A 24,669-nucleotide genomic window follows, 5' to 3' on the forward strand; every position below is an offset into this window, starting at 1 on the left:
ACGAAGGAAGCGTGAGGCACGGGCATTTCTGTGACGTACAGATAAACGTGGGCAATAAACCATGCACTACATTCTATGCAAAAACAAGGGAAACAAAAGTCGTTCTGATGCTGCGGTGGCATTTCGGTATTTTTGACGCGTTAAGGCAAGTAAGGCATGTGCGCATTTGCGGCATGGCCTTGGAGGAAGGACCTCAATGCATTGGAGAAAGTGTGGCGGAAGTGGCGCCAAAATTTAGGGTTAGCTAAGTCGGGCCATTAACGAAGGCATCGCTGATGCTATGAAAACTCGGGCCACTAGCAACAGCGTTGCTAAGGGCCCGAGGTACGTGAGCTTCGCGGAGAAAAAAAATGCGGAGGGTAAATGAGGTGGAGATAAGAGACATTGCAGCGTCCGGTTGCTCATACCGGCTTCAAAAAAAGTGACGTCAGGGACTCTGGTAAGTTTTTTTCCTTCTTCTATGGGCATGGAAAACGAAGAAGCAACAAGAGCGCCGCTGTAGTGCGTTTGAGGTAAAGAGAAATGATTGCCTTCAGTACCGCACTTCGACAAGAACGGGTTGTCACCTTCAAGAGCCGCTGGCGGAGCGCCAACACGCATCCTGGGCCTGTGGCGCAACGGATAACGCGTCTGACTACGGATCAGAAGATTCCAGGTTCGAATCCTGGCAGGCTCGTTCTTTTTTTTTTTTCGCAGATTCCTGAGGCGCCATAAGAACGCTTGGGTGCGTCACCAAAATCACTCCTTTCGTCTCGGGCCTGTGGCGCAACCATTCTACTTCCGGCCACCACCGTGTACGGACGCGGAATCATGTGCTCCGACGGAGCGGCGATTGCGGCTTTTACCGGCCGCGGAAACAGGATCTCAGATAGCGAAGACAGCGATTATCAGCTTATTCTGCCTCAGCTGCCAACCGGACGCATCGTTCAGAACACCGTGTTTTTGCACGGCGACGTGCGAGCAAGGCCCTACAGGGTTGAAGATTTACGAGATGCACTCTTGCCTACAGGCTTACTGCCGGATGTGGTGGCCCTGGGAGCCTACCAGGTTAACCACGTTTGGGCAGTCACCCTTAAAGATTCCGAGGCTACAAAACGGCTGCTTGGTGTGAAGGAGCTAATGGTGAAGAGGCGACGCTGTGTTATCATCGACCCGCAGGAACAGCAGGTGAAGCTGAAGCTTCACTGGCTATTGCATGGAGTGGCGGACGAGGACGTCCGGTCCGCACTCGCGGCCTTTGGGACTGTAATGGATGTCAGACGAGAGCGCTGGCGAGTGCAGGGTGTGAGTGACAAGGGCTCCACAACAAGGTCAGTGCTTTTAAAGCTGAAGAACGGCATGAAAATAGAAGACCTGCCGCACCAGTTACGGGTCGGTGGTGAACTGGCACTAGTTGTCGCACCTGGTCGCCCGATGCAGTGCCTGCGATGCCATGGCTCGGGCCACGTGAGAAGAGAGTGCAAGGTGCCGCGTTGCTCGATCTGCAGGCGATTTGGGCATGAGGACTCGCAGTGCGTCCGTACCTACGCCGCGGCAACGAGAACGGCGGCGAGTGATGACACCGAGCACCTCATGGACGAGGTTGAGGCGGAGGACGCTGCGGAGGGGACTGGTGAGATAGCGACTGCTTCGGGAGCAGAAATGCCTCTCCTTAGCGAAGGAGCCCAGGATAAAAGCACGGACAGGGCAAGTGAAATGGTGGAAAACCCATCATCGGCAGCGTCGGACATCAACGAAGATGGATCCAGTCAAGCGCAGCAGCCAGCAGCAGTGAAGGGTCAGGAGCCCCCAGGCAATGGCAATGTAAGTTCAGTGGGTGCCGGAACTGCAACTAAACGCCCCCACGACGCAGCCGGCGATCTCGACGACATGCCGTATACAAGCAGTGTGGACGAGCCGCCTGTGAAAGCGGTGCAGCGGTCGTCCTTCAAGCCGCGACCTAACATCGCAGCGGAACGAAAACCTGTCGACAAGCCACCCCCGCCGAAAAGCGAGACCGGCCAGCCGGGCGGCTCCGGAGGCGTCTAGCGGCTTGCTAGACGTTAAAGGTAAGCACCATGCTCCTGGGCCTACCTCATGATTAGAGCAACAATGGCACCTGAACCGTCTCTAAGTGTAGCCACGTTGAATGTCAGAGGACTAGCGAGCAAAAGAAAACAAAGTCAATTGTATCGGCTGATAACAGATAATGACATTGACGTACTAGCTGTTCAGGAGACAAAAGTCGAGGGAGAAGAGGAGACTGGGAGCATGGTGCTGCGTTTTACCTCAAGGTACTACGCTGTGGTTAGCCACGCTGGTGGGTTGTCGGCAGGATGCGTACTCTTTGTCAAAAAGTTACCGGGTCTTACTGTGCAGAGCATCACATCAGGGTCCTCTGGAAGACTCGTTATTTGTGATTTTAGTTATTGCCAAAGAGAATATCGGGTTATTTGCATATACGCACCAAATGCAGTGGATGAGAGATATAATTTTTTCGCTATGGTTCAGCAATATGTGGACCCTGAAAAATGCCTCATTATTTTGGGGGACTATAACTGTGTACTGAATTCTACAGACAAAACCAGCGGCACGGCTTTCCGAGATAAGAGCACAGATTTATTAGCCGATATTGTTACCGCAGCCGAGGTAATCGACGTGGCCGAAGTCCTAGAGAGTGGACAGGCAGTGAAGTACACTCATTTCCAGGGGACAAGCCACGCACGCCTAGACCGGGTTTATGTAGCACTCGACTTGATCTCAAAATGCCGCACTTACACCGTGCTACCGCTGTGTTTTACTGACCACTGTCTGGTTAAGTGCGTAATAGGAACAAAGAAAGAAGTTAGGAAGTTTGCTTGGGATATGTGGAAAATGAACGTTAAGCTTCTCAACGACGAATATTTTGTAGCAAAAGTGACAGAAGAAACCAACAGAATAAATATGAACGATTACTGTAAGGTGGGACAACAGTGGGAACTATGCAAAGAGCAAATCAAAATCACAGCGATTGATAGGGCCAGTTCGATTCGATTTCACGAAAAAATTAAAGAAAACGAACTGCAGAAAACACTAAAGATGTTAATAACAGAGGAATGCAAAAAGCCAGGCGTTTTCAAAGATGACGTGAGGATTATAAAACAGCAATTACAGCTGATCGAAGAGGAGCGTTATCGGGGCGCGCTGGTGCGAGCTAGAACAAATGCACTAAAAGCGGGCGAATTACCTACGAAGCGGGCTTTAGGTTTGGAAAAAACGAACGGCCAACGAAACCACGTATGCGAGATAGAGCGGAACGGCGTTGTGGTGTCAGATAACGACGGCATTGGGCGAGAGTTCTTTGAGCATTATCAGGCGTTATTCGCGTTTCATGAAGCTGACTTGGACGGTTTCAAAAAGATGTTTCTGGGTCAGATGCCGCGACTGGCCGACGAGGTAAAAGAAGTTTTGGAGCGGCCAATAACCGAAAGAGAAGTGTGCCGAGCAATTGAAAACTTGAACGACGGAAAGTCGCCTGGGCCCGATGGCTTGAGTGCCGCGTTCTACAAGTTTTTCAAAGATAAGTTGTCTGCAGTGCTTACAGCTGTATTCAATGAGGCATACCAACTGAAAGAATTACCACCGTCATATAGTACATCACATACTGTTCTCATACCAAAAACTGACGATACAGAAAGACTTCGCCTTGTAACGAGTTACAGGCCCATCTCTTTAACCAATGTTGACTATAAAATATTCATGAAAGTCTTAGCAGCTAGGCTCCAGACAGTGATTAAGGACATAGTAGGGTGCCACCAGACATGTGGAATCAAGGGAAGGTCTATAGTAAGCAACATACACAAGATGCGGTGCGTGCTTGAGTGCTGTGATGTCATGCAATCTGGCGTCGCGGTTTTGCAGCTCGACCTAGAGAAGGCCTTTGACTGTGTATCACATGTTATCCTGTTCGCCATTCTTGACCATATTAATGTCGGTTCGGTTATCAGAGAGGGTGTGGTCATGGCGTACAGGAGTTGCTCAACGCGGCTTATTGTAAACAAGTCACTGGGGGCCCCCATTGCCATGCAGCGTGCGGTACGCCAAGGCTGCCCCATCAGCCCACTTTTATTTTGTCTGTACATCGAATCACTATGCTTGACTATTATTAAAAATGATTCTGTTCACGGTTTTCGACTCCAAGCTGCCGAAGTGAAGCTCTTAGCATATGCCGACGACGTCGCAGTGTGTTGTATTGATAGAGAAAGTATTATAGCAGTGGTCGAAGAGGTAAAATGTTTTCGGGACATCACAGGGAGTTTGATCAATTGGGAAAAATGCCTGGGATTTTGGCATGGAGAATGGGCGTCAACCCCAGACACGTTTGCAGGCGTAACGTGGGTGAAGACCCCAGTGAAGTACCTGGGTGTCCCTCTGCAATTCTACGAAAGCAATGATGGCCTCTGGAGAAGCCAGGCGCATGAAATACGTGAGAAAGCAGACAGATGGAAGGGGGTTCCTCTCTCGTTTTTTGCCAAGGCAACTGTGTGTAATCTTTTTTTTATAAGCAAATTATGGTATCTAATGCAGGTTTTGCATTGCTCGCGGCTAAATGTGCAAAAGCTGCACAGAGTGTTTGCCACCTTTATTTGGGCATCGCAGTGGGAAAGGTGCAGCCGAACAAATTTGTTCAGAAAGGTGGAGGACGGCGGTCTTGGTCTGGCGCACCTCTTTGTGCGACAGCTTATTAACAGGTTTCTGTTTTTTCGGGACACAAAAGACTCTTTCTTACGAACGGTGTGCCAAATGAGATTAAGACGGGCGTTGCCAAACTTTGTGATCGGCACGAATGAAATGCCAGGGCCAATTAAGGGCTTTTTCAAGGAGGTGGTGATGAGCGTATGTTTCTTGACAGTACGATTTTCCAACGATTATTTGTCTGCGGTGAAAAGGAAAACACTGTACAAAGATGTGTGCGACAGCATACTTCCTGTACCGATGTACAGAGCCATGCACAGTGGAGAGCCGGGCCAGAATGTGTTAAAACGGGTGAAGAAAATGCAGGTGACACCAGGCATGAAGTCCTTTTTTTTTAAACTTCATACTGAAACACTTCCAGTCAAAACATTCCTTGAACAACGAGGTTTTTTCTTGCCATGGGGAACTAACTGTCTAATCTGCAAGATACCCGAAACTATAGATCATGTTTTTCTTCACTGCTGGGAAGGAGTGTATTTCTGGGATGTTCTGCAGAGAACAGTGAAAAAGGATTTCCCTCTAGATCCACACGGGATCAGATATTTGGCGACAGATAACGAAGATGGTTTTCCTTTCGATCTCGTAATGTTGGCTGGCCTCCACTCTGTATGGCGCTCCCGCATGGCCGGCTTCTATTGTGATCCTGATGCGAGGCCTGCACGGTTGTATTTTCGGGAGAGCATTTCCCGCTTCGTGGAGGTGCAGAAGACACTTGAATGTGTGCCGCAGTGGCTGCCAAGGCTGGAAGCCTTGGCAGGCCTAAGGGAATTTTAAGTGACAATGTCAGTACAAAACTGACAGCGTTTCCTTTTTTGTTCCACGTCTTGCCTGTGTTTGTATATAGTGTATCGTGATGTACTGAATTGGTTGTCGGAGCCCGGCAATAAAGAAAAAAAAAAAAAAGGCCTGTGGCGCAACGGATAACGCGTCTGACTACGGATCAGAAGATTCCAGGTTCGAATCCTGGCAGGCTCGTTCTTTTTTTCGCCTATTCCTGAGGCGCCATAAGAACGCTTGGGTGCGTCACCAAAATCACTCCTTCCGTCTCGGGCCTGTGGCGCAACGGATAACGCGTCTGACTACGGATCAGAAGATTCCAGGTTCGAATCCTGGCAGGCTCGTTCTTTTTTTCGCCTATTCCTGAGGCGTCATAAGAACGCTTGGGTGCGTCACCAAAATCACTCCTTTCGTCTCGGGCCTGTGGCGCAACGGATAACGCGTCTTCGAATCCTGGCAGGCTCGTTCTTTTTTTCGCCTATTCCTGAGGCGCCATAAGAACGCTTGGGTGCGTCACCAAAATCACTCCTTTCGTCTCGGGCCTGTGGCGCAACGGATAACGCGTCTGACTACGGATCAGAAGATTCCAGGTTGGAATCCTGGCAGGCTCGTCCTTTTTTTCGCCTATTCCTGAGGCGCCATAAGAACGCTTGGGTGCGTCACCAAAATCACTCTTCCCGTCTCGGGCCTGTGGCGCAACGGATAACGCGTCTGACTACGGATAAGAAGATTCCAGGTTCGAATCCTGGCAGGCTCGATGCTTTTTTTCTGCATCTCGGTTCATTTCTTTTTCGCGCTAGCATTATAGTTGGATACACCTGAAGTCTGCAGCAACCACCACACACAATACCTCCTTGAAAGAAAGCAGACCGCGCTGTTAAAGCTTAGCTTGATACATAATAAAAAAGAACTAAGCGTCAAGCCAGATTACGAACGCAAGCTTCGATGCATTTGGCTTCTTTGGTACCGTCAAGTAAAAAAGAGTTCATTTTGTTATCGTTCGGCGACGTAACAACAGGCCGCGTACCATGGCCATGGTATAGGTATCATATGCCGTTTTCTTAAGACTGTAGTGTGTGCTGTTACCGGCTGCCTTTGTACTGTCCCATAAGCCTTTTATCGCTATGACCGGTCTTATTAACGATCGTTACTCTTGCGTAATCAATTATTATAATTATTTCACTTACCCAAGACCCCAAGCGGAAGTAAAACACGGTGCGGGAATATACATATGGCGTTTAACATCTCGAGAAAAACCCAAACCCAAAAAGCCAAAGCGTACGGCGGGACGTTTTCCGTTCAGTTCCATTCTTCACAGGTTGCATTAACTAAAGGCAGTATCGACCAATTAAAAATGAAGTATTTGGAAACAAACGGGTTCATTTCGTTGCTCAGGGACGCGCTCAATTGCACTCTACATACCCAGACAGCACGCCAACTGCCAGGGACGTCTCGCTTAAGTCCCCACCTCCCACGTCCCAACAGAGTATTCAGCAGCATGTCTCCGCGAGTTCCCGTCTGGGATATGCTGTAACCTTCAAACAAGGATCTCCGTGGGATGTTCCGTTTGCTTGGGATCATGCACCCTGTCACACGAAAGCGAGTGAACGAGAGCCTCACAATTTCGCTATGAATGTAAAAAAGAAAAGGCATACTGTAGGTCATTGCAGCTAAGAATAATTGGCACCGTCCTTGCTACTATACTCAATAGTTGCTAACTAAAATTTCGGTTGTGCTTCCCGAACATAGTCTATGTGGAGGGTTGCAGCTGTTTGTTTTGACTTTTCAGAAAATAAAAATAGCAAATGTAAGCTCATAATTGCATTAACTGAAACATGGAAATTGGATCCTTTGGAATATATATAAAAGGCCATTCAATATGCTGCATTACATGCAGCCTACCATAATATGAAGGATATGATCAAGATGAATCACATGTTCGCAAAAAAGGCATATGTTGCAATAGTTAAGCGTGGCATCCAACTTCTCCGAAGAACACAAAATAGCTGTAACTATCGCTATTTTTAACTGCTGACAAAAAATGAGGGCCTAATTAACAAAACGTTGTATGTGACCAGGATTAATTGTACAGCAAATAAAATAAATAAGCATTCACGACAATATTTTATAAAAAAATTGCTGATCTGCATTTGCAGTCCATCACTTGCACATGCCGGGACCCATACTTCAACGACGCGAAAACTAATTAACTACAAATAATGTTGAGAATGAACTCCAGCACGGTGGCCACTTTTCCGCTGAAATTCAACTCTGCCTGAATATTCTGCTCACGTCAGCCTTGCCTTGTCCCAATACGAAGTTAGAGATGCCATTTTGAGTATGCTCAGGACACCAACACGCGCTCACAATTATTTTGGTAAGGGAAAACTGGAAACAGAAGGCATTTCAGAAGACGTCATAATTGCATGCTTCTTACTAGGCACCTGCAAAAGACAGGGCCTAAAATAACAATGTCGAGAAAAGTCTCCTAAACAATGTCCCAATAAGCTTCCAAAACACTCCGAACAAGTTTAACAGCGGTATTGTTTGAGACGTCCTAAAGAAGTCACTTGCTTCACTTCGGATATCTTTCGGATTTTTCTGGGGCTTGGGGAATTCCCAATCTCCCATAATCGTAATCTCTGGGACGTCCATGGGACGCCTATTGCTGTCTTGGTAATCGTCCTAGCTGTGCCTTATAATGAACAGCGCAGCATTATGGTTTCTGGAAAAACAGCAGCATGACATGAGGCCAACAAGACTAGTGAGTGACCGCCGCTGTGACGCGCCGCATGATATATGGCCGTGCAGCGCGGCTTATAGGCCTAGAGCTCGGCCTGACGAGGCGAAAGTTCGTTGGCCGTGGTCTCGCCTGTTTAGCTCGGCCGTTGGGTGTGAAGTGCTATTGCTGTTTCGGTTGTTGCACAGAAGGCCGCCTCTTGAACGTGCGTTCACGCGTGTACAACAGCAGCGGAGAGCGTGTATCAAACATCTATCGCGGCGTGATTATAGCGCCACGCCCCAGCCGTCATATCGCTTCTGGAATTCTGCTGGCTTATCGTATCACTACGGCACTGCGCAGAAAGGAGCGCCGTTGGTCGTTCTGCGCAGTTCTCTGCGCGTAAATCTGCCTCTGATCGAGTAACGTATACCCATGGTGAAAATTCTTTGGGCCACGCTGTTTTGTGTTCGAGTCGTATGGTGCGCAGCCGTAATGGCAGCCCTTGAATCCACAAGGCTTTTAAAAAATGACAATTTGGTTTCGTTTGGTTTGTGGGCTTTAACTTTCCAAAGCGACTCGGAGACGCGTATAGTGGAGGGCTCCGGAAATTCCGACCCCCTGGAGTTTGTAGCGTGCACTACAAAGGGCATAGCCACCATCACCATCTGACAACCCACAGCACACGAGCGTCTTGCTTTTCGACTCCATCAAAAAGCGACCGCCGCAGCCGGGAAAGGATGATCGTGAGAGTTATCCTGCTGAGATGTCTTGCTTCCCGCCACCCGCCTGAAAAGCAAATCATACGCGGCTTGAAAGCTTTGTACTAAGTAGGACATTTAATACAAATCAGCAGTTTTTGGGCTATCAGCCACGTCTAAAGGAAGGCTCAGTGTTATCACCCAATTATGGCGTCGTCAACGAGAAGCCCGTAGTTATTCAACGGACACGAAAATGAGTCCCCAAGCTCCTTTTGCATTTCTCCTCCATATATATCCACGCAGCAGCGGCCGGCACCGAACACGCGAACTGCATGCTTGGCATACAGCTGTTACGGTGGGTGGTTTCTCTTTTATGTCAACAACCTTGGACTCCATGAGAATGTATTGAAGAACGCTGTCTGAGATTAGCACTCAGTCATTGTCTCACTGCAGATCTCGTGAACATGAAAAAGAAACTTGCATGGGTAAATGATTAATGGCTAACTCAACGGTCATGTGCGCCTATCCAGATAAAAAATGAAACTACGAGAAACAAGCCTGGAGCGGAAGCATCATGCTGGGAGAATTATGCAGGTGTCACAGTTAAACGCCACCAAGCATTCTTCACTGAGGTTTTTTTCAATTGCACGGGGCGTTTTAAAGCCCCGTGAAAGTGACTAAGAGCTGCTGAGAGTCGGGCGGCCTATAATCTCTAGTATTTCTCGTTTTTCAACATTATAATCAGTAAACACCGATTAGTTGTTTTTTTTTTTTTTTTTTTTTTTTTTTTTTTTTTTTTTAGCGAGAGCTACATTGGCAGCAAAGTCGTATTTTCGCTGTGGCGGTGGCCAAGCCGTGGTCGCATCGCTCCTACATAACATCGGGCGGGTCAATGGTGTAGTACTAAATACATAATAGCTAACTAGTCACTAACCAGTACCGGACTAACTAGTCACTAATACTAATTAGGCCTTAGGCATGACTAAATAATCATGAGTAATGACAATTGATTGATTGGCTGATTGATTGATTGATTGATTGATTGATTGATTGATTGATTGATTGATTGATTGATTAAAACTTTTATTTTCCATCGATTTAGGAGGCCCTCTACTCCCCGCTCCTGGCACGCAGGCCTGAGGAAATACTGGGTTCCTTCTTCCTGCCCGTAATGATTTCAACGTCAAGGGCCTCGTTCGGAGGGCACGCGTATTGCGTAAGAGGGAGGGGTGTTGTATCGCCGCCATATGTATCTATTAGTTCCGCGTCCGTCTCCTCGAATGCATGTCCTGCCTTTGCTATTGTTGTGTTCGACTGTGTTTTCGAACTGTCGGGATCAAAAGATATCGAAGTAGGCTCCACGTCTTGGAAAGGCTCATGTTTCCTTCCATTTCATGGCACCTGTTACACCAGCTTTGCTCGCAGAGTTTAATTGTATAATCCTCAATTTCCTTATTGTGCCTGGCTATTTTTCGCCTTAGGTTTCGGTTCCATCTTTGACACCGGAGACCTCTTTTCATACCTTTATTTTTGCTTCCCACATCTGTAGGAGTTTCCTGTCGACTGTTTTCGGTGCATCGCGTCCCCCTCTAGAGTAATGGTAGCAAATTTAATGTGGCGCATGAGGGTTTCTGCCCAATCGTCGATGTTTTGAATATTTTCTTCTATGTTTGCGGATTCCTTAATTTGTCTGAATTTTTCCCATTCGATTCTTACTTTGACTCCCTTTTAAGCGTTATTTTTAGAACGTAGTGATCGCTTTCAAAGTTGAGCACTGTGTTCTTCCACCTTAGCTTCTCTATGTTTTTTGGTGATTGTTAAGCAAACAGTTGAAAAACCTCTAGCCGTAGCTCTACAGGTAACTGGAAAAAGAACGATTGAATTATTAGGATATCAAGCGTTTGCTAGGACCCGGGCAGAAAAACCCCGGGTCACTACATTCTTCAAAAGAAACGTAGCGGTGATCGAACATGAAATTAGTTCTCGCGACATTGAGGCGGTTTTCGTTGAAATCATCACGGGCAGGAAGAAGGAACCCAGTATTTTCGTCCTAAACGTATATAGCTCTCCTCAGCAGAGCAACGTTAGGTTCAAGACATTATTCCGCAAAGCAATGAATGCAGCCGGAGCCAATCCCCTGTTAATTGCAGGAGACTTCAACGCCTGCCACCAAGAGGTGGGATATAATAGGCAAGATCCGAAGGGCAGGCAGTTATGGGAAGATTTTCACGAATTAAACCTCACCCTGCAGACGTACTCTGGCTGCCCGATCAGGATGGGAAACAGTGAGCAACGACACGACCCCAGACTTAACATTCACCAAAAACATGAGTGATGACAATGAGTGGTTATGAGGTCATCACATGGTGACGTCATAGGCTGTGACGTCATCATGACGTCACATTCGGTCATGTCGAACATGTTTGCGTCACATCAGGCAATCACGTCACCAGGCGATTATACCATATACGACTTGTAATCGCTGCCAGGCTATGTGGCCTCTTTATTATTTAAGCTAGGACGCGGTGGCGATATCAGGCGTCTTCCTAATCTATAATTTTCGGTGATTCCACAACAACAACAGACGCTTTCGCCTCATCGCACTTTAGTAAAGCCCCTGTATCATTGTTTACACTTTAGTGGTCCAAAGTTCCCTCTATGGCATAAGGCTGTCTCTCATTGCTTAACACGAATGACCACAACAAACTCACCCCAGCCCGAAATAATTCCTTGCATTTTGTAGCAATAAAAGTTCTTACCACCACCACAGCAAGGAAAACGTACCTCTTGCTACGTAGTCTGGGTAAGACGCCCGACTACTGTGCCGGAGTTCCCGGGATCGATTGATTGATTGATTGAAAACGTCTTTATTTATTCAGTATTCTCAGAACATGTGGGTGGGCCGCCTAGTCCGGTAGTCCATTGGCTGCTGCTGCTGCGCTGGCCCTCCCCACCAGCCAGTGCTGACGGTCAGGATCATCGCTGAGCAGAATAGCCTCCCACTGCTCCTCCGAGGGGTTGGGAATGGGGTCAACTAAGGGATTAAATTGGCATGCCCACACCATATGGTAGAGGTTAGCTACCTCTCCACAGTGTGGGCACTGCGGAGAGTATAGTGTAGGGTACCACAGGTGTAATTTAGCTGGTGTTGGGTATGTGTTGGTTTGTAGTCTCCTAAGGATGTTCTCTTCTAACTTATTGAGGGATTTGTGTGGTGTTGGGTACTCCTTTCTGGCTGTTCTGTATGGCGCGAGATTGTCAGCATACACTGCTAAACCTATCAGGTCACGGCACCCTTTATGGTCATCAGGGGGAGACGCCCGGTATAGAAGAGCTCGGGCATGCCTGTGAGCGGCTTCGTTTCCTCCTGCTAGTTCCAGGTGACCGGGAAACCAGATGATTGATGCTTGGTTGGGTGGGTGCTTAGTTAGCAATGACAACCCTGACTTATGAATTAATCCGTAATTGAAGTTGCGACAGGCGTTTTGAGAATCAGTGAGCACAACGGCGTTGGGGTTAGATGCTACAGCTAATGCAATAGCTGCCTCCTCTGCGTGAGTGGGGTTAGATGTTTTCACCGAGGCGCAGTTCACCATCGACCCCGCAGGCGTTGAGACTACGATAGTCATGACTCCATTGTGTGGTCCTGCTGCGTCCACGTAAAGGGTGTTAGCCTGCTTGTCCCATTTCTTCTGCAGGGCTTCCCCTCTTGCTATCCTCCTCTCGATGTTATATGCGGGATGCATATTCCGCGGAATGGGGTACACGTTGATGCGTCTTCTCACATCGCGTGGGACCTCTTCCCTTTGGTCAATTGTATAGGGCTGATTAACATGGATCTTCTCGAGCAGTTCTCTGCCGGGTGTTGTAAGTGCGAGCCTATTGAGTTGTGAGAGCCATGGTGCTTCCCACATCTCTTCGAGGGTATTATGTACTCCTAGAGCCATGAGCTTGGCCGTTGGCGTGGAGTTCGGTAGCCCCAGGGCCGTCTTGTAGGCTTTCCTGATGAGTGTCTCCAACTTTTCAATTTCCGACCTGGAGAGGTTAAGGAATGCCGTCCCGTACATTATCCGCGAGATCACGAAAGCTTGTACCAAGCGGATGGTGTCCCTTTCCTTCATGCCATGGTGTTTATTTCGGATACGATGTATCATCCGGAGGATTTGCTCGGTGGATGTTGTAAGCTTCTTCATTGTGGTGGTGTTCTGTCGCCCCTGCGGGATATACTGCCCTAGGATCTTGATCTCCGTGGGTTTCTGTACTGGGTGGCTCTCTATATACACCGAGATGTTCTGTGCTAGGGGTGTCCTCGGGTTCTTCAGAATTAGCAACTCGGACTTTTCCGGCGCACACTGGAGGCCTCTCTCCCTGGCGTACCGGGCCACCGTGTCCGCTGCTGCTTGAAGACGCTCCTCGATCTCGGCGTCACTCCCCGAGTTGCACCAGACAGTGATATCATCCGCATACAATGTGTGTTTAATGCCGGGAATTTCGGAAAGAAGGCCTGGTAGATCTTTCATAGCTAAGTTGAACAAGAGGGGTGACAGTACCGCCCCTTGCGGAGTTCCCCTCGGGCCTAGAGTGATGAGATCTGATTTTATTCCACCGAAGTTTATAGTGGCTTGCCTGGCTGATAAGAAGTTTTTGATATAGTTGTAGGTTCTTGCGCCACAGTTGGTATCGGCGAGGCTTTGCAGGATATTTTTATGTAGAACGTTATCGAACGCTCCTTTCAAATCAAGTGCCAGGATGGCCCTTGTCTGTGACTTGGGAGGTGTCTCAAGGAGGTCTTTGTACAAGTACAACAGGGCGTCCTGTGTTGATAGCTGTGGGCGAAAGCCGAATTGAGCGTTAGGTAGGAGGTTGTTATCTTCTAAGTATCTACTCAGTCTCGTGTTGATGACCCTCTCTATGAGTTTCCCCAAACACGAGGTCAGCGATATCGGTCTTAGATTATCCAGTTTAAGGGGTTTGTTCGGCTTCGGAATGAACCGAACCTCGGCTGTCTTCCAGGCTATTGGTAACGTTCCTGTAGCCCAATGCTGCTCGTTGAAGCATTCCACCAGCGAGGTGATGGTGTCATCGCTGAGGTTAAATAAGAGCTTCGCTGTTATCTGATCTGGACCTGGAGCTGCATTTTTTCTCATGGCCGCGATTTCTGCTTTTATTTCTTCTTTCGTGAGTGGGATGTCCAGCTCGGGATTCGGCAGCCCAGAATACTCCGGCTGTTCCACGACTTGGTCAGTGCACAGATACCTGGTCTTGAGCTTTTCCATCAACTCTGTGTCCGTACCCGGGGTGGCGTGTACGATCTTCGTGAGCCTGTCTTTAGTGGCCGACTTGCTGCTGCTGGGGTCGATTAGGACACGTAGGAGCTTCCAAGTCTTTGACACCCCTAGCTTCCCCTGAATACCATCACAGAGCGAATTCCAGTTCTGTCTGGCTAAGGATATGGCATAGGATTCTGCCTTTTTGTTTATCTCCTCTATTTTTTTCTTGAGTTTGCGGTTAAGCCGCTGTCTGCGCCATCTCTTTGTCAATGAGTGCCTCGCTTCCCATAAATGTAGAAGGTGCGTATCGACCGCTGGGCAGTCCTCTGTCGTGCAGACCTCTTTTGTAAAGGCTTTCAAAGTGTGCACCTCATCTTTAACCCATTCCTCTAGGTCGGTAATAGGGTTTGCAGGAGATGTCTGGGCCTTTCTCCACCTGTCCCAGTTCGTAACTCTTGCGATACCTATTTTGCGCTTGCACGCATTTGTGCTTATCTCCAGAGAGAGTATGAAGTGATCGCTTCCCAGGTGCTGTTCGGTATTCTTCCAAATGGCGCTTTGTATGTTCTTGGTGAACGTCAGGTCAGGACACGTATCTCTACTGACACTGTTTCCCAGCCTCGTAGGGTAAGTGGGATCGGTGAGGGTCGATAACCCTTCTTGCGTCACTACTTCTTCCAGTTTTCTGCCTTTTGGTGTCGCTGCCGGGTAGCCCCATGAAGGGTGTGGTGCGTTGAAGTCGCCCCCAATCACGCAGGGGGAATGGCCCACTGAGGTCAGAAATTTCTTTATGAGGGAACCCAATTTTGCGTGCCTGTCTTTAGGAGGGCTGTATACATTCAATACGTGCGTGCTTGCCGCTCCTCTTTGGAGAGGAAGAATAGTTATATAGCAGTGCGCAATATCCGGCTCGAAAGGGTCGTGCAATATGGCAGTGTATAATTTGTGCACTAACGTGGCAGTTAACTGGTCGTGCTGGTGACATAGTCTTGGAGTTTAATAGGTATTAGGTGGGGTTCTTGAATTAGGATAGCTGCCGGTGGGTCAGACTCCTGAGATATAAGTAGATTTAGAGCAGCCTGCTTTCTCCTGTATCCCCGGCAGTTCCACTGCCAGATCTTTACTCTAGGTTTGGCTGGCATGTTGAATCCGTATCGGATGGCTCGTCCACTTGCATTGTACGAGCGAATTTCGACTTATGTCTTTTATACGCATGTTCCTTCCGAAGTGCAGAAATTGCCGTCTCCGTGTATCGTCGGTTGTTTGCAATCTGCTCTCGAATTTCTTGGAATTGGGCGTTCACGTAAATTGGAAAAGCTTGAAACTCCTCCTTGACGGACCTCAGTTCTTGGATAATTTGTTGATAGACCTCGCCTAAGGCGGGCTGGGAGCTAGGTACTACCTGCTGTTTTTGGTTTTGAGGAGTCGGCTGAGTTACCGGGGTTATTGCGCTAGTAGTAGCTCGCTTAAGCTCTTGGTTTTGGATTGTTAAAGCACTGACTTGTTTTTTTTTCAGACTTTCTATCTCTTTTTTGAGTGCTTCCAACTCCGTGTTATTCTGAGGGGAGGACGAGGGGAGGGGAGGCCACTCTGCAAAGCTCACCTTCGAATCTGAAAGCTGACCCGAGGACGTCGTCTTCGGCGCCCCGGTGGTCTTGATGAGGTTCTCTTTCCCTTGTTCTTTACCCGCCTCCACGTGACTAGCGTTCTGGGTGGAGCCTGTTGCCCGGCGTCTTGAGCTGGAACGGCCGCGGGAGGCGGAACGAGAGCGGGAGACTGATGACGACGCTCCTCTGTGTCGCTGTGCAGGCTGCTTCTTCTGCCTTGGCCTGCTCCTATCTTCTTCATCTTCAAGTTTCGTTGTTGATGCCGCGTTTGATGACGCGGCACTAGCGTTCTTGTTCAGCGGTCTCTGGAATTTCTCCTTGCAGTCTCTTGCATAAGTCTTGTGCGGGCCTTTGCACAGCGCGCAAACGGGTGTGCACTCGTGCGTCTCATCTGGACTCGGCGTTCCACAGGTTTGGCAAGCAGCCCCCTTGGGTTTCGGACAGACATCTGCTCGGTGACCTGGCGTTCCACAGTTGATACAAGCCGCCCTTGTTTTCCGGTAGATGTAGCAGCGGCGCTCTGACCACCCGTAGTTGACCGTGAAGGGAACCTTCTGCCCGGCGAATACGATGACTGCCGACGTAGTCTTGCCCAGTCGGCGCGCTCCCAGGATGGAATGGCTGGGTGAGGACACGTCTTGGAAGATAGAGTCATCACTCACTTCAGGCTTGATATTATGTATGACACCCCTGCAGACATCATCTGGCAAGGCAACATAAGCGGTGACCGTTATACTCTTGCCGTCGAGGTGCAGACAATTAAGCTTGGCGAGGCGGAACGCGTCTTCCTCACAGTGAGTGCACACCATTATAATGTTCTGCTGGCTAACAACGCGCAGCGTTGGCTTTTCTTGTAGAGGGGTGTTGAGGGCTGCTTGGATCCCTAATTCGAGATCGTAGGAGCGTGGAGCCACAGATTGCAGATCCACCGTGGTTTTAGGTCGGATGATGACTTTGTATGGAAAATTCCTGAGACTCGGTAGACGCGGAGGTCTCGGTGCAGGAGGCTCTCGGTGTTCTTTGTTCCCCTGCTCTTTCTTGGGAGGCGTGGATTTAGCTTGCGCCGCTCTGTCGTTGTTGCGCCGGGACCATATGTTCCAGCCATGGCTGTTGTCTTCCTTCGGGAGATCCTGCGGGGGCTTCAGCTGCTGCTGGGATGTTGGTACAAGAGTGAAGTCCATCTCCGTCGGGTCGTAGCCTCTTAGAGAATTCATCGTGGTCGTGGTAGTCATCAATGAAGCGGGAGCACTCACTGGCGAGCGTCGTTAGACCCGCGTTGCGCGAATCGAATCCCGGCCTCGGCGGCTGCGTTTCTATGGAGGCGAAACGAAGTGGCGTCCGTGTGCTGTGCGATGTCAGCGCACGTTAAAGATCCCCAGGTGGTCGAAATTACTCCGTAGCCCTCCACTACGGCTCCCCTTTCTCTCTATCCACTTTCACTCCCACCTTCATCCCTTCCCTTACGGCGCGGTTTAGGTGTCCACAGAGCAAGTGTGACAGATACTGCGCCTTTCCCTTCCTGTGAACCAACCAACCATCTTGCTACGTAATCCTGGCATAGCTGAGCTAAGTCACTGCCATTTTTTTTTATTATTGACTTGATGAACTAAGCGTCAATTCAAAACTTGTACATTGTCTTCCAAAAATTAGAGGGTCTCTTGATATCTCTTAAGAGGAGAATGGCGAAAGCATACCATTCCTCTCCTATCATTTGCTTCTTATCGGCGTTCGTTGCAGTGCCACGTAATTATAATTTGTTTACAGGGAAAAAAGGCGCTGTATCTGACATGCTTGTTGTCGTTGTTGTGGCTGTAGGAATAAGGAAAAGAAAATGCACAGACCTACTGGCTCTGTAGATGAGCCACCTCCGCTATTGTGCTCTAGCTGTCTGATTATTTAGAGGAAGGGAAAGGCACGGTAACTGTATCACTTGTTTTCTGTGGACACCGCAACCGCGCCGTAAGGGAAGGGAGGAAGGTGGGAGTGAAAGTGGAAAGAGAGAAAAAGGAGCCGCAGTGGAGGGCTACGGAGTAATTTCGACCACCTGGGGATCTTTAACGTGCGCTGACATCGCACAGCACACGGACGCCTCTTCGTTTCGCCTCCATCGAAACGCAGCCGCCGAGGTCGGATTCGAACCCGGGTACTTCGGCCCAGTAGTCGGGCGTCTTACCAGTGCACCACCCCGGCGGGGCTCTAGCTGTCTCGTGCGGACAGAAGAGAAAATAGAGAAGAAAGAAAAAGTAGAGACAGAGAGAGAAATACGCGCGCCGCAACAGCCGTCGTCCACCCCCGAAGCGGTGGTGGGTGCAATGACGGCCTACAACATATAAACATTCTGTGTTGGTTAACGTTGGGCTAGCTCCGCCGCACGCGGCGGTGACCTACCTGTACCTGCCCCATCAGGGCCAGGAGCAGCCACCCTCCTGTGTCATACTTTCTCTGGCAAGTGTGAGTTTGGACGGTGCACCATCGCTCCTGTCGAGTGGCGTTCCTTAGCGCGCATTCAAGTGTGGGATTCCAGATGGCCTAAACGCCAGACAAGGAGAACACATCTCGCGGTCGCACAGATCCAACGTCTTCTAATAGGCGTTGGATCTCGCCAATATGATGAGGATTGTTGAGTGTTGTCGCGCACAGATCTCGCTTATAACTCTCGCGCACGGGATTTCGTTCCATTGTTTTCGCCTTAAAACACCTACCTGAAATGTTTGCAGAAAAGTACGCGCGCCGCGATGGTTCAGTGGTTAAGACGCTCGGCTACTAAATCGGAGCACCCGGATTCAAACACGACCGTGGGAGCCTCGTTTCGATGGAGGCGAAGCGCAAAGGCGTCCGTGGGCTGTGCGATGCCAACCAACAGAGAGGACCCTGATGGGGTTGGGGCAGGTAAGTCACCGCCGCTTGCGGCGGAGGCCAGCCTGCCACCAAATTTTTATTTGTTGTAGGCTGTCATTGCGCCCGCCACCGCTTCGGTGGTGGACGACGGCTGTTGTTGCGGAGCGCGTCTTTCTTTCCCTCTTCCTTTCTTCTCTATTTTCTCTTCTGTCTGCACGAGGCAGCGGAGGTGGCTCAGCTACAGAGCCAGTAGCAGGCCCGTGCATTTTCTTTTCCTTCTTCCTACGGCAACAACAGCAACAACAGCATGGCAGCCAACGTGTCAGCGCACGTTAATAACCTCCAGGTGAACGTAATTCCGCAGCCCTCCACTGCGGCGCCTCTTCTTTTTTCTCCCACCTTCCCCCTTCTCTTACGGCCCGGTTAAAATGTCCACAAATAAGTGTCATAGATAGCTTCGTTTCTTTTCCTATAATCCAATTCACATTTGCATTGTACCATATACACAACTTTCTTTACTTGCCTTCAAAGAAAGCTACCACAAGATTGTCTAGCAGTGCGCATAATTAGCCCAGTCTACAAGCAAAGCTCAGCCGTGGATAGCGCTCAAGAGGAAGACGGACATTGTTCTGATACGCGTCTTGGGAGGCTGAAGTAGTGCGCTGTCACGTGCAAACTCTTATTGTACTATATTCCAGCCACTGTAATTGTACATGCTGCCTTTTAATTTACGTAAACGGTAGCATGACGTGAATATCTGGTTTTGTTTTGTTCGGTTTATGGGGCTTAACTTCCCAATGAGACTGAGGCTATGATAGACGCTGTATAGTGGAGGGCTCCAGAAAATCTGCTACCTGGAGTTAGTAAACGTATCCTGGCATCGCACAGCACACGGGCTCCTAGCTTTTCGCATCCATCGAAAAGCGGCCGCCGCGCCTGATTAAAATAAAAATGCTAATCATGCAGTCTTTGCTGGCCAAACAAGTTTAGAAAAAGGAAACAAAAAAAAAAAAGAGAAAAAGATACCGCAGCCCAGACCACGCGACTTTCAGCAGCCGTCAGTTGGTTTCATTAGGCCACGACATACTGCTTTTTTTTTTTTTTTTTTTAAATCTCAGCTACATTTAGTTGGGCCGCCAGGTATGCACATTTAATGTATCATTACGGAGAGATTTTTGGGCCCTTCATGCTCCTCAACCGTACAGCTACGTCATTTACTGGACTGTCCAAAATTTGTTGTACTAAGAGACTTGCAGTAACATTTCATCTGGAGAATGATGCTTTCCTTAGATTATTTTCGATCCGAAATTAACCCTATAGAAGGCAAAAGGGGAATTAGATCCTCGAACCGTGGCCACAGCGATCGACGGATCTCGAGACATGCAAAGCACTGCTTCGCTATTTGAGGTAGTCATGCGTACCTGGCGAATTGCGACTATGCTCCTCCCATTTCTCTCTTCGTATTCTGATCCCCACACCACTCGTGCCGTACAAGGTAACTAACCGGAACGCACTTCCGTCACCTTCCTGCATTCCTTCTTCCCCTCTTTCTCTCAGAAGTTTTCAGGTAGTTTAATGAACTATCAGGGAAATAGGGTAATTTATTTCTTCGGCTGAGCATATTTTTACGGACGAGGAAGACTGATTCGGGCAGTGGCGCAAGCGGAGCGCTCGTGCTAGGCCCGTAGCCATTATGAAATCATGTCAACAGCATCCGTCATGTTTTGTCTTCGTCGGCTTACCGTAACGTAGTGGTATCAACGGTAGCGAAATCAGTGGTGGTGGTGCTAAAAGCATTTTCTTGAGGTCACCTTTGAGCCTTCTGAAATGCGGTCATGACTGCTACTCAACAATGATTTCAAGCGCCATCATTTTTCAAGAGAACCGCAAAAACGATTCCCAGCTAAAATAAGATAAGGACCCACCGTGCTGTCTCAGCTCTGACAGCGCTTTCATTCTCTTCTCTGCTCAATAAATTACTTATGTTATTATTTAGACAGCGTTGGTGCTGCGAAAGTTTGCTACCTGACGAACGTTATGAAAACGAAAACGTGATGATTCCGTTTCGCGCTTTACATCGCACTCTTCAATAGACCACCACGCCTGTACACTCTTTTTTTAAGCAAAACTCGCATAAAGTGATGTATCCGGTGCCACCAAATTTGGTGCCACGGGATGTAGTATTTGTGGTGATGGCGGCCATATTTTCTCGCTAGTCGCCTCTGCTTCAAGTATATGTAGCCGATGTCAAGAAAGACAGACACGAGAAAGACGAAGAATTTCTTGCAAACTACTACGAATAGTTAAAGGAGGGAAAAAAATCGCGAATTTTCCAAAATAATATGCGCTGAGGAAAGCAGCGCGACGAAAGGAATTTTTGGTTCATGTAAACGGCATGGAACACTGCTGGTGACTTGTTCCCGCTGATCTCACAAAAAGCGCCACAAAACCACTAAAATATTAGAGCAAAAGAATAAAAATAAATAAAAGAACTGGGAGGACTTAATGGCATCCTTTTTATGCCCACTGGCATGGCTTCGCAATTTCTTCCTTGGCCAGTCTTTGTGCGTACAGCTGTGACAACAAAAAATCGCCGTCCACAGCAGTGTCAGTCCCGTTTTGTTTCAACAGGACAATGCGCGTTATGATAACGCCGTCTGTACCAGTTTCAGTTCGGGATATGGTTTGGTTTGGTTTGGTTTGTGGGATTTAACGTCCCAAAGGGACATAGGCTATGAGAGACGCCGTAGTGGAGGACTCCGGAAATTTCGACCACCTGGGGTTCTTTAACGTGCACTGACATCGCACAGCACACGGGCGCCTTGCTTTTCGCCTCCATCGAAAAGCTGCCGCCGAGGCCGGGATTCGATCCCGCGTCCTTGGGAGCAGTAGTCGAGCGCCGTAACCACTCCGCCCCCCCCCCCCCCCCCCCCTTTTTTTTTTTCTTTATTGCCGACTTGGACATTCAAAACAAGACGATGAACACCCCGGCGGGGTAGTTTGGGATATCTTACAGAAGTGTTCGTACAGGATCGCGTTAATTGGAGAGACCTTCGCTGTGCAGTGGATATTGTCCGACTGATGATGATGATGAGTTACAGAAGTTTACATCATTATTGTCATCGCTGTTTGTTTTGATCTGCCGTCGCTGGAGCGACGACACCTTCCTCAATGTGCAATCTGCTTTGGCCGGGTATAGAAGTTATGGGGGCCATATTATTTCTCTTCGCGTTTCCCGTTCACCGCGGTAACCACTCAGTTCTTTTTCACCAGGTGGAAGGATCCCAAGGCGCTGGTTTGTCGCGTGTCACTCGAGTCCTGCATTTGAGAAGTGGGCATGACTTTCCGTCTCTGTTGCGTTCTGCGTTTGTTGCGAACGGACGACTATACCCAACACGGGTACTATGTTAAATGGCGGGTTTGGGCACACAGCTGGAGCTGATTCCTCGCCTTTTGTCGGGACCCTCAAATGCTTTCCGCTGGTTCCCGAGATGCCTAGCCAACGCTATAACCCTTGGTGCTTGCGAGTACTTTGTGTGACAACTCGTGTTCCCCGAGTGCCCCTTGAACGCAGACGTTGTCATTCCTCCCGCGGCCTCCATGTGGCATTTGGTGTAGGGGTTTGTGTCTACGCTATAGACCGTTTGCGACGGTGGGCCCAGAGCGCACTGCACAGTGTCCGAACTGCCAGCTCCAAGGCCCGTATTCCGAGTTTGTGTCATTATCTAAGTGTCGCTATCTCACGTGACCTCGAGTTATCTGATTGGTCGAAACGCCGGAACCGGGTGTTGCCACTACGGAACCGGAAGAGGTAGCAACATCATTTTCCAGCGTTTCTACCAATCAGGGGATTCGAGGTCGGAGAGATAGCGACGCTCACGATAACGGCGCAAACTCGGAATACGGGCCCAAGTGTCTAATTAACCGGCATGTGCAAACATATGTTGCGCCCATGGAAAGCAGCCAAAGCTGAAGTGCGCGCTCTTTTGCAGTGCTCGGGCGGCTTCGCGTGCACTTTGAAGGATGTTCAAGGAAATGTAAGTTTCAATTTTTCTTTTCTTTTTCGTCATTCTCTCATTGTTTCAACCGATGTACCCCGTTTCACAAATTGTTCACAGCAGGATCGCGCGCACTCCATGCTCCTGTCGCCCACCGCGGTCAACATAATCATGTTGAGCGCTCCATCTTGGTCGACCCAGATCGCCCTTATCTTCCACAGTGCTGCAAACAACTTGTGAAACGGGGAATTGATTACCAGAATAGCAGATGTGATGAGTGCTATTTTCAGCAGCAACGATTGCTGCTGGCAGTAAATGCATCACATTTGACAAGGGACATCTTTTTTCTGGTTATATATTAGGTAGCGGGTCGAAGCAACTAGACCTCCCTCGTCCTCCACTCCCTCCCATTCGCTGCAACCCCGATAAAAAAGAATATTGTATTGACATGTGCAACTATTCACTCATGTTTATGAATAACAAGATAACGTTATTTTTAAAAATGAGTTTTCTTCTCGGAAAGCGATTCCTGCAACATAAAATTGAAATAGGTGGTATCCTTGCGTACCGCTGTTAGCTCTTTTAGTTTCAAAAATTAGCACGATTTCTCTAATGCCTTTGCAAGCTCTATCCAAAGGAAACTTAGCTCATGACTGGATGTAAGCGTTTCCTTTAAAAGTGCTCGCGTCTGTACTTTTTGCGCTTGCCGCGCAGACAGTGCAACAGATACGTCATAGCTATAATGTAAAGGCCTCAAAGCCAATGGCCGAAATATGAATCTGCGAGCATCTGAGACTACCGAATTGATAGCGATGACAAGAATCCGGCGTAATATGCACTTCTAGAAGCGCGGTGTCATTCACCCAGGCGTCCCCTATCCCGAACCCCACATAGGAGCCGTAATTGACGCCACCACGAAAGATGCAACTCTAGTGCATAAAAAAAAAAAAGGCCTGTGATGACCATTTCTCAGCTGCTTGAAATTTGCATAATCTCCGGACGTTGAGGTCTGCTTCAGAGGAACAATATAAGTACAGCGATCGATCTTATCTTTGAGGCCACCTCAGGATACGGATCACGTTTCTCCTCTCTTGTGTGGCTTTTATTAAGGGGGTACCGCACAGGGCCAAGCAGTACATGATGGGACGGGTTGAAGGACAGTGCAGTTAGGCCATCCCGACGGACTGTCACTGTGGTGAGACAGTGAGATTTCAAGTGCGACGGTACTCGGCCCGGTCATGTTCGGGCAAGTTTTCAAACGGCTATAGTTCGCTTCTGTCAACCTTGTGTGCCACCCGCTTCCAAGTTTTACGTGAACCGGCGCGTTATATTTGCGCATGTTACGCGGCGCGGTTGCGTTAAATAAGCTAAGATTCTACCGCATTGTTAATTGTGATTTTAAAACATTGGGACCTCCTGAATCATTCGCCGTGTTGAGGCCACGTAAAAAATATAAATAAAATGCAATTCGCTACTCGCTTAATCCCCAATTTCTTAATTTCTGCCTCCAGCACCTCACGCATGTTAATCAGTATACAGTCATAAACTGACGCGCTATGTGAGAGACCAACCGCAATATACACAAAGGCCCGCTTTAAACAAGCTCCATGCGTGTCTGGCTCGGAATGTAAGTGTTCCCGAGGGTTCGATTCTCATTTCACTCCCCAGTCTCAAAGGAGTTATTTGAGTTGGCAGCTCCCACAACTCGGCCACGTTATGACGTCTTGTGACGTCACGCAACTCCCTGACCAATCAGTGTGCCACCTGCCAAAGGCGTGCTCGTGACTTTTTCGCTCACAACGCCGACTCCGACCCCGGAGTTTTTAGAGAACGAGACCTTTCGCGCTAGCGCGTTATAATGAATCGTTGCTTTAGAATAAATATGCATTGAAGTGAAATTTTGTGGAACCTATGGCAAGAACACCATGGATAAGTTCGAGCGCCAATTTTGCGCAACCATGATCGCGAATTTTCTATACTCTAGGGCCTGTGAAATTTTATGAAAACCACATTACGGTTACTTTTTACTCGACCCGTAGAACATGA

At 48.7% G+C, this 24,669-nt stretch overlaps 1 protein-coding gene and 5 non-coding genes across 6 annotated transcripts; all 6 read left to right on the top strand.

Annotated features, from left to right (window-relative positions):
• Positions 1-603: 603 nt before the first annotated feature.
• Positions 604-676, top strand: TRNAR-ACG (transfer RNA arginine (anticodon ACG)). Its single transcript has one exon. It is a non-coding gene; the product is annotated as a tRNA-Arg (tRNA).
• A 107-nt stretch (positions 677-783) lies between these two features.
• Positions 784-2,028, top strand: LOC146175555 (uncharacterized). The gene has a single exon (XM_084580827.1). The coding sequence runs from the start codon at positions 811-813 to the stop codon at positions 2,026-2,028; it is 1,218 nt and encodes a 405-aa protein (XP_084436953.1). The 5' UTR covers positions 784-810.
• Positions 2,029-5,615: 3,587 nt separating this feature from the next.
• Positions 5,616-5,688, top strand: TRNAR-ACG (transfer RNA arginine (anticodon ACG)). The gene has a single exon. It is a non-coding gene; the product is annotated as a tRNA-Arg (tRNA).
• A 73-nt stretch (positions 5,689-5,761) lies between these two features.
• TRNAR-ACG (transfer RNA arginine (anticodon ACG)) lies at positions 5,762-5,834 on the top strand. The gene has a single exon. It is a non-coding gene; the product is annotated as a tRNA-Arg (tRNA).
• Positions 5,835-6,028: 194 nt separating this feature from the next.
• On the top strand, positions 6,029-6,101 carry TRNAR-ACG (transfer RNA arginine (anticodon ACG)). Its single transcript has one exon. It is a non-coding gene; the product is annotated as a tRNA-Arg (tRNA).
• A 73-nt stretch (positions 6,102-6,174) lies between these two features.
• Positions 6,175-6,247, top strand: TRNAR-ACG (transfer RNA arginine (anticodon ACG)). The gene has a single exon. It is a non-coding gene; the product is annotated as a tRNA-Arg (tRNA).
• The last annotated feature ends 18,422 nt before the right edge of the window (positions 6,248-24,669 follow it).

This window comes from Amblyomma maculatum, chromosome 10 (genome assembly GCF_055883805.1).
Source record: "Amblyomma maculatum isolate TAMU_Amacu chromosome 10, ASM5588380v1, whole genome shotgun sequence".
Classification (NCBI taxonomy): domain Eukaryota; kingdom Metazoa; phylum Arthropoda; class Arachnida; order Ixodida; family Ixodidae; genus Amblyomma; species Amblyomma maculatum.

What these genes read in the sequence shown, in the direction of transcription:
- LOC146175555 (XM_084580827.1), top strand. Translation starts at nt 811, where the DNA reads ATGTGCTCCGACGGAGCGGCGATTGCGGCTTTTACCGGCCGCGGAAAC.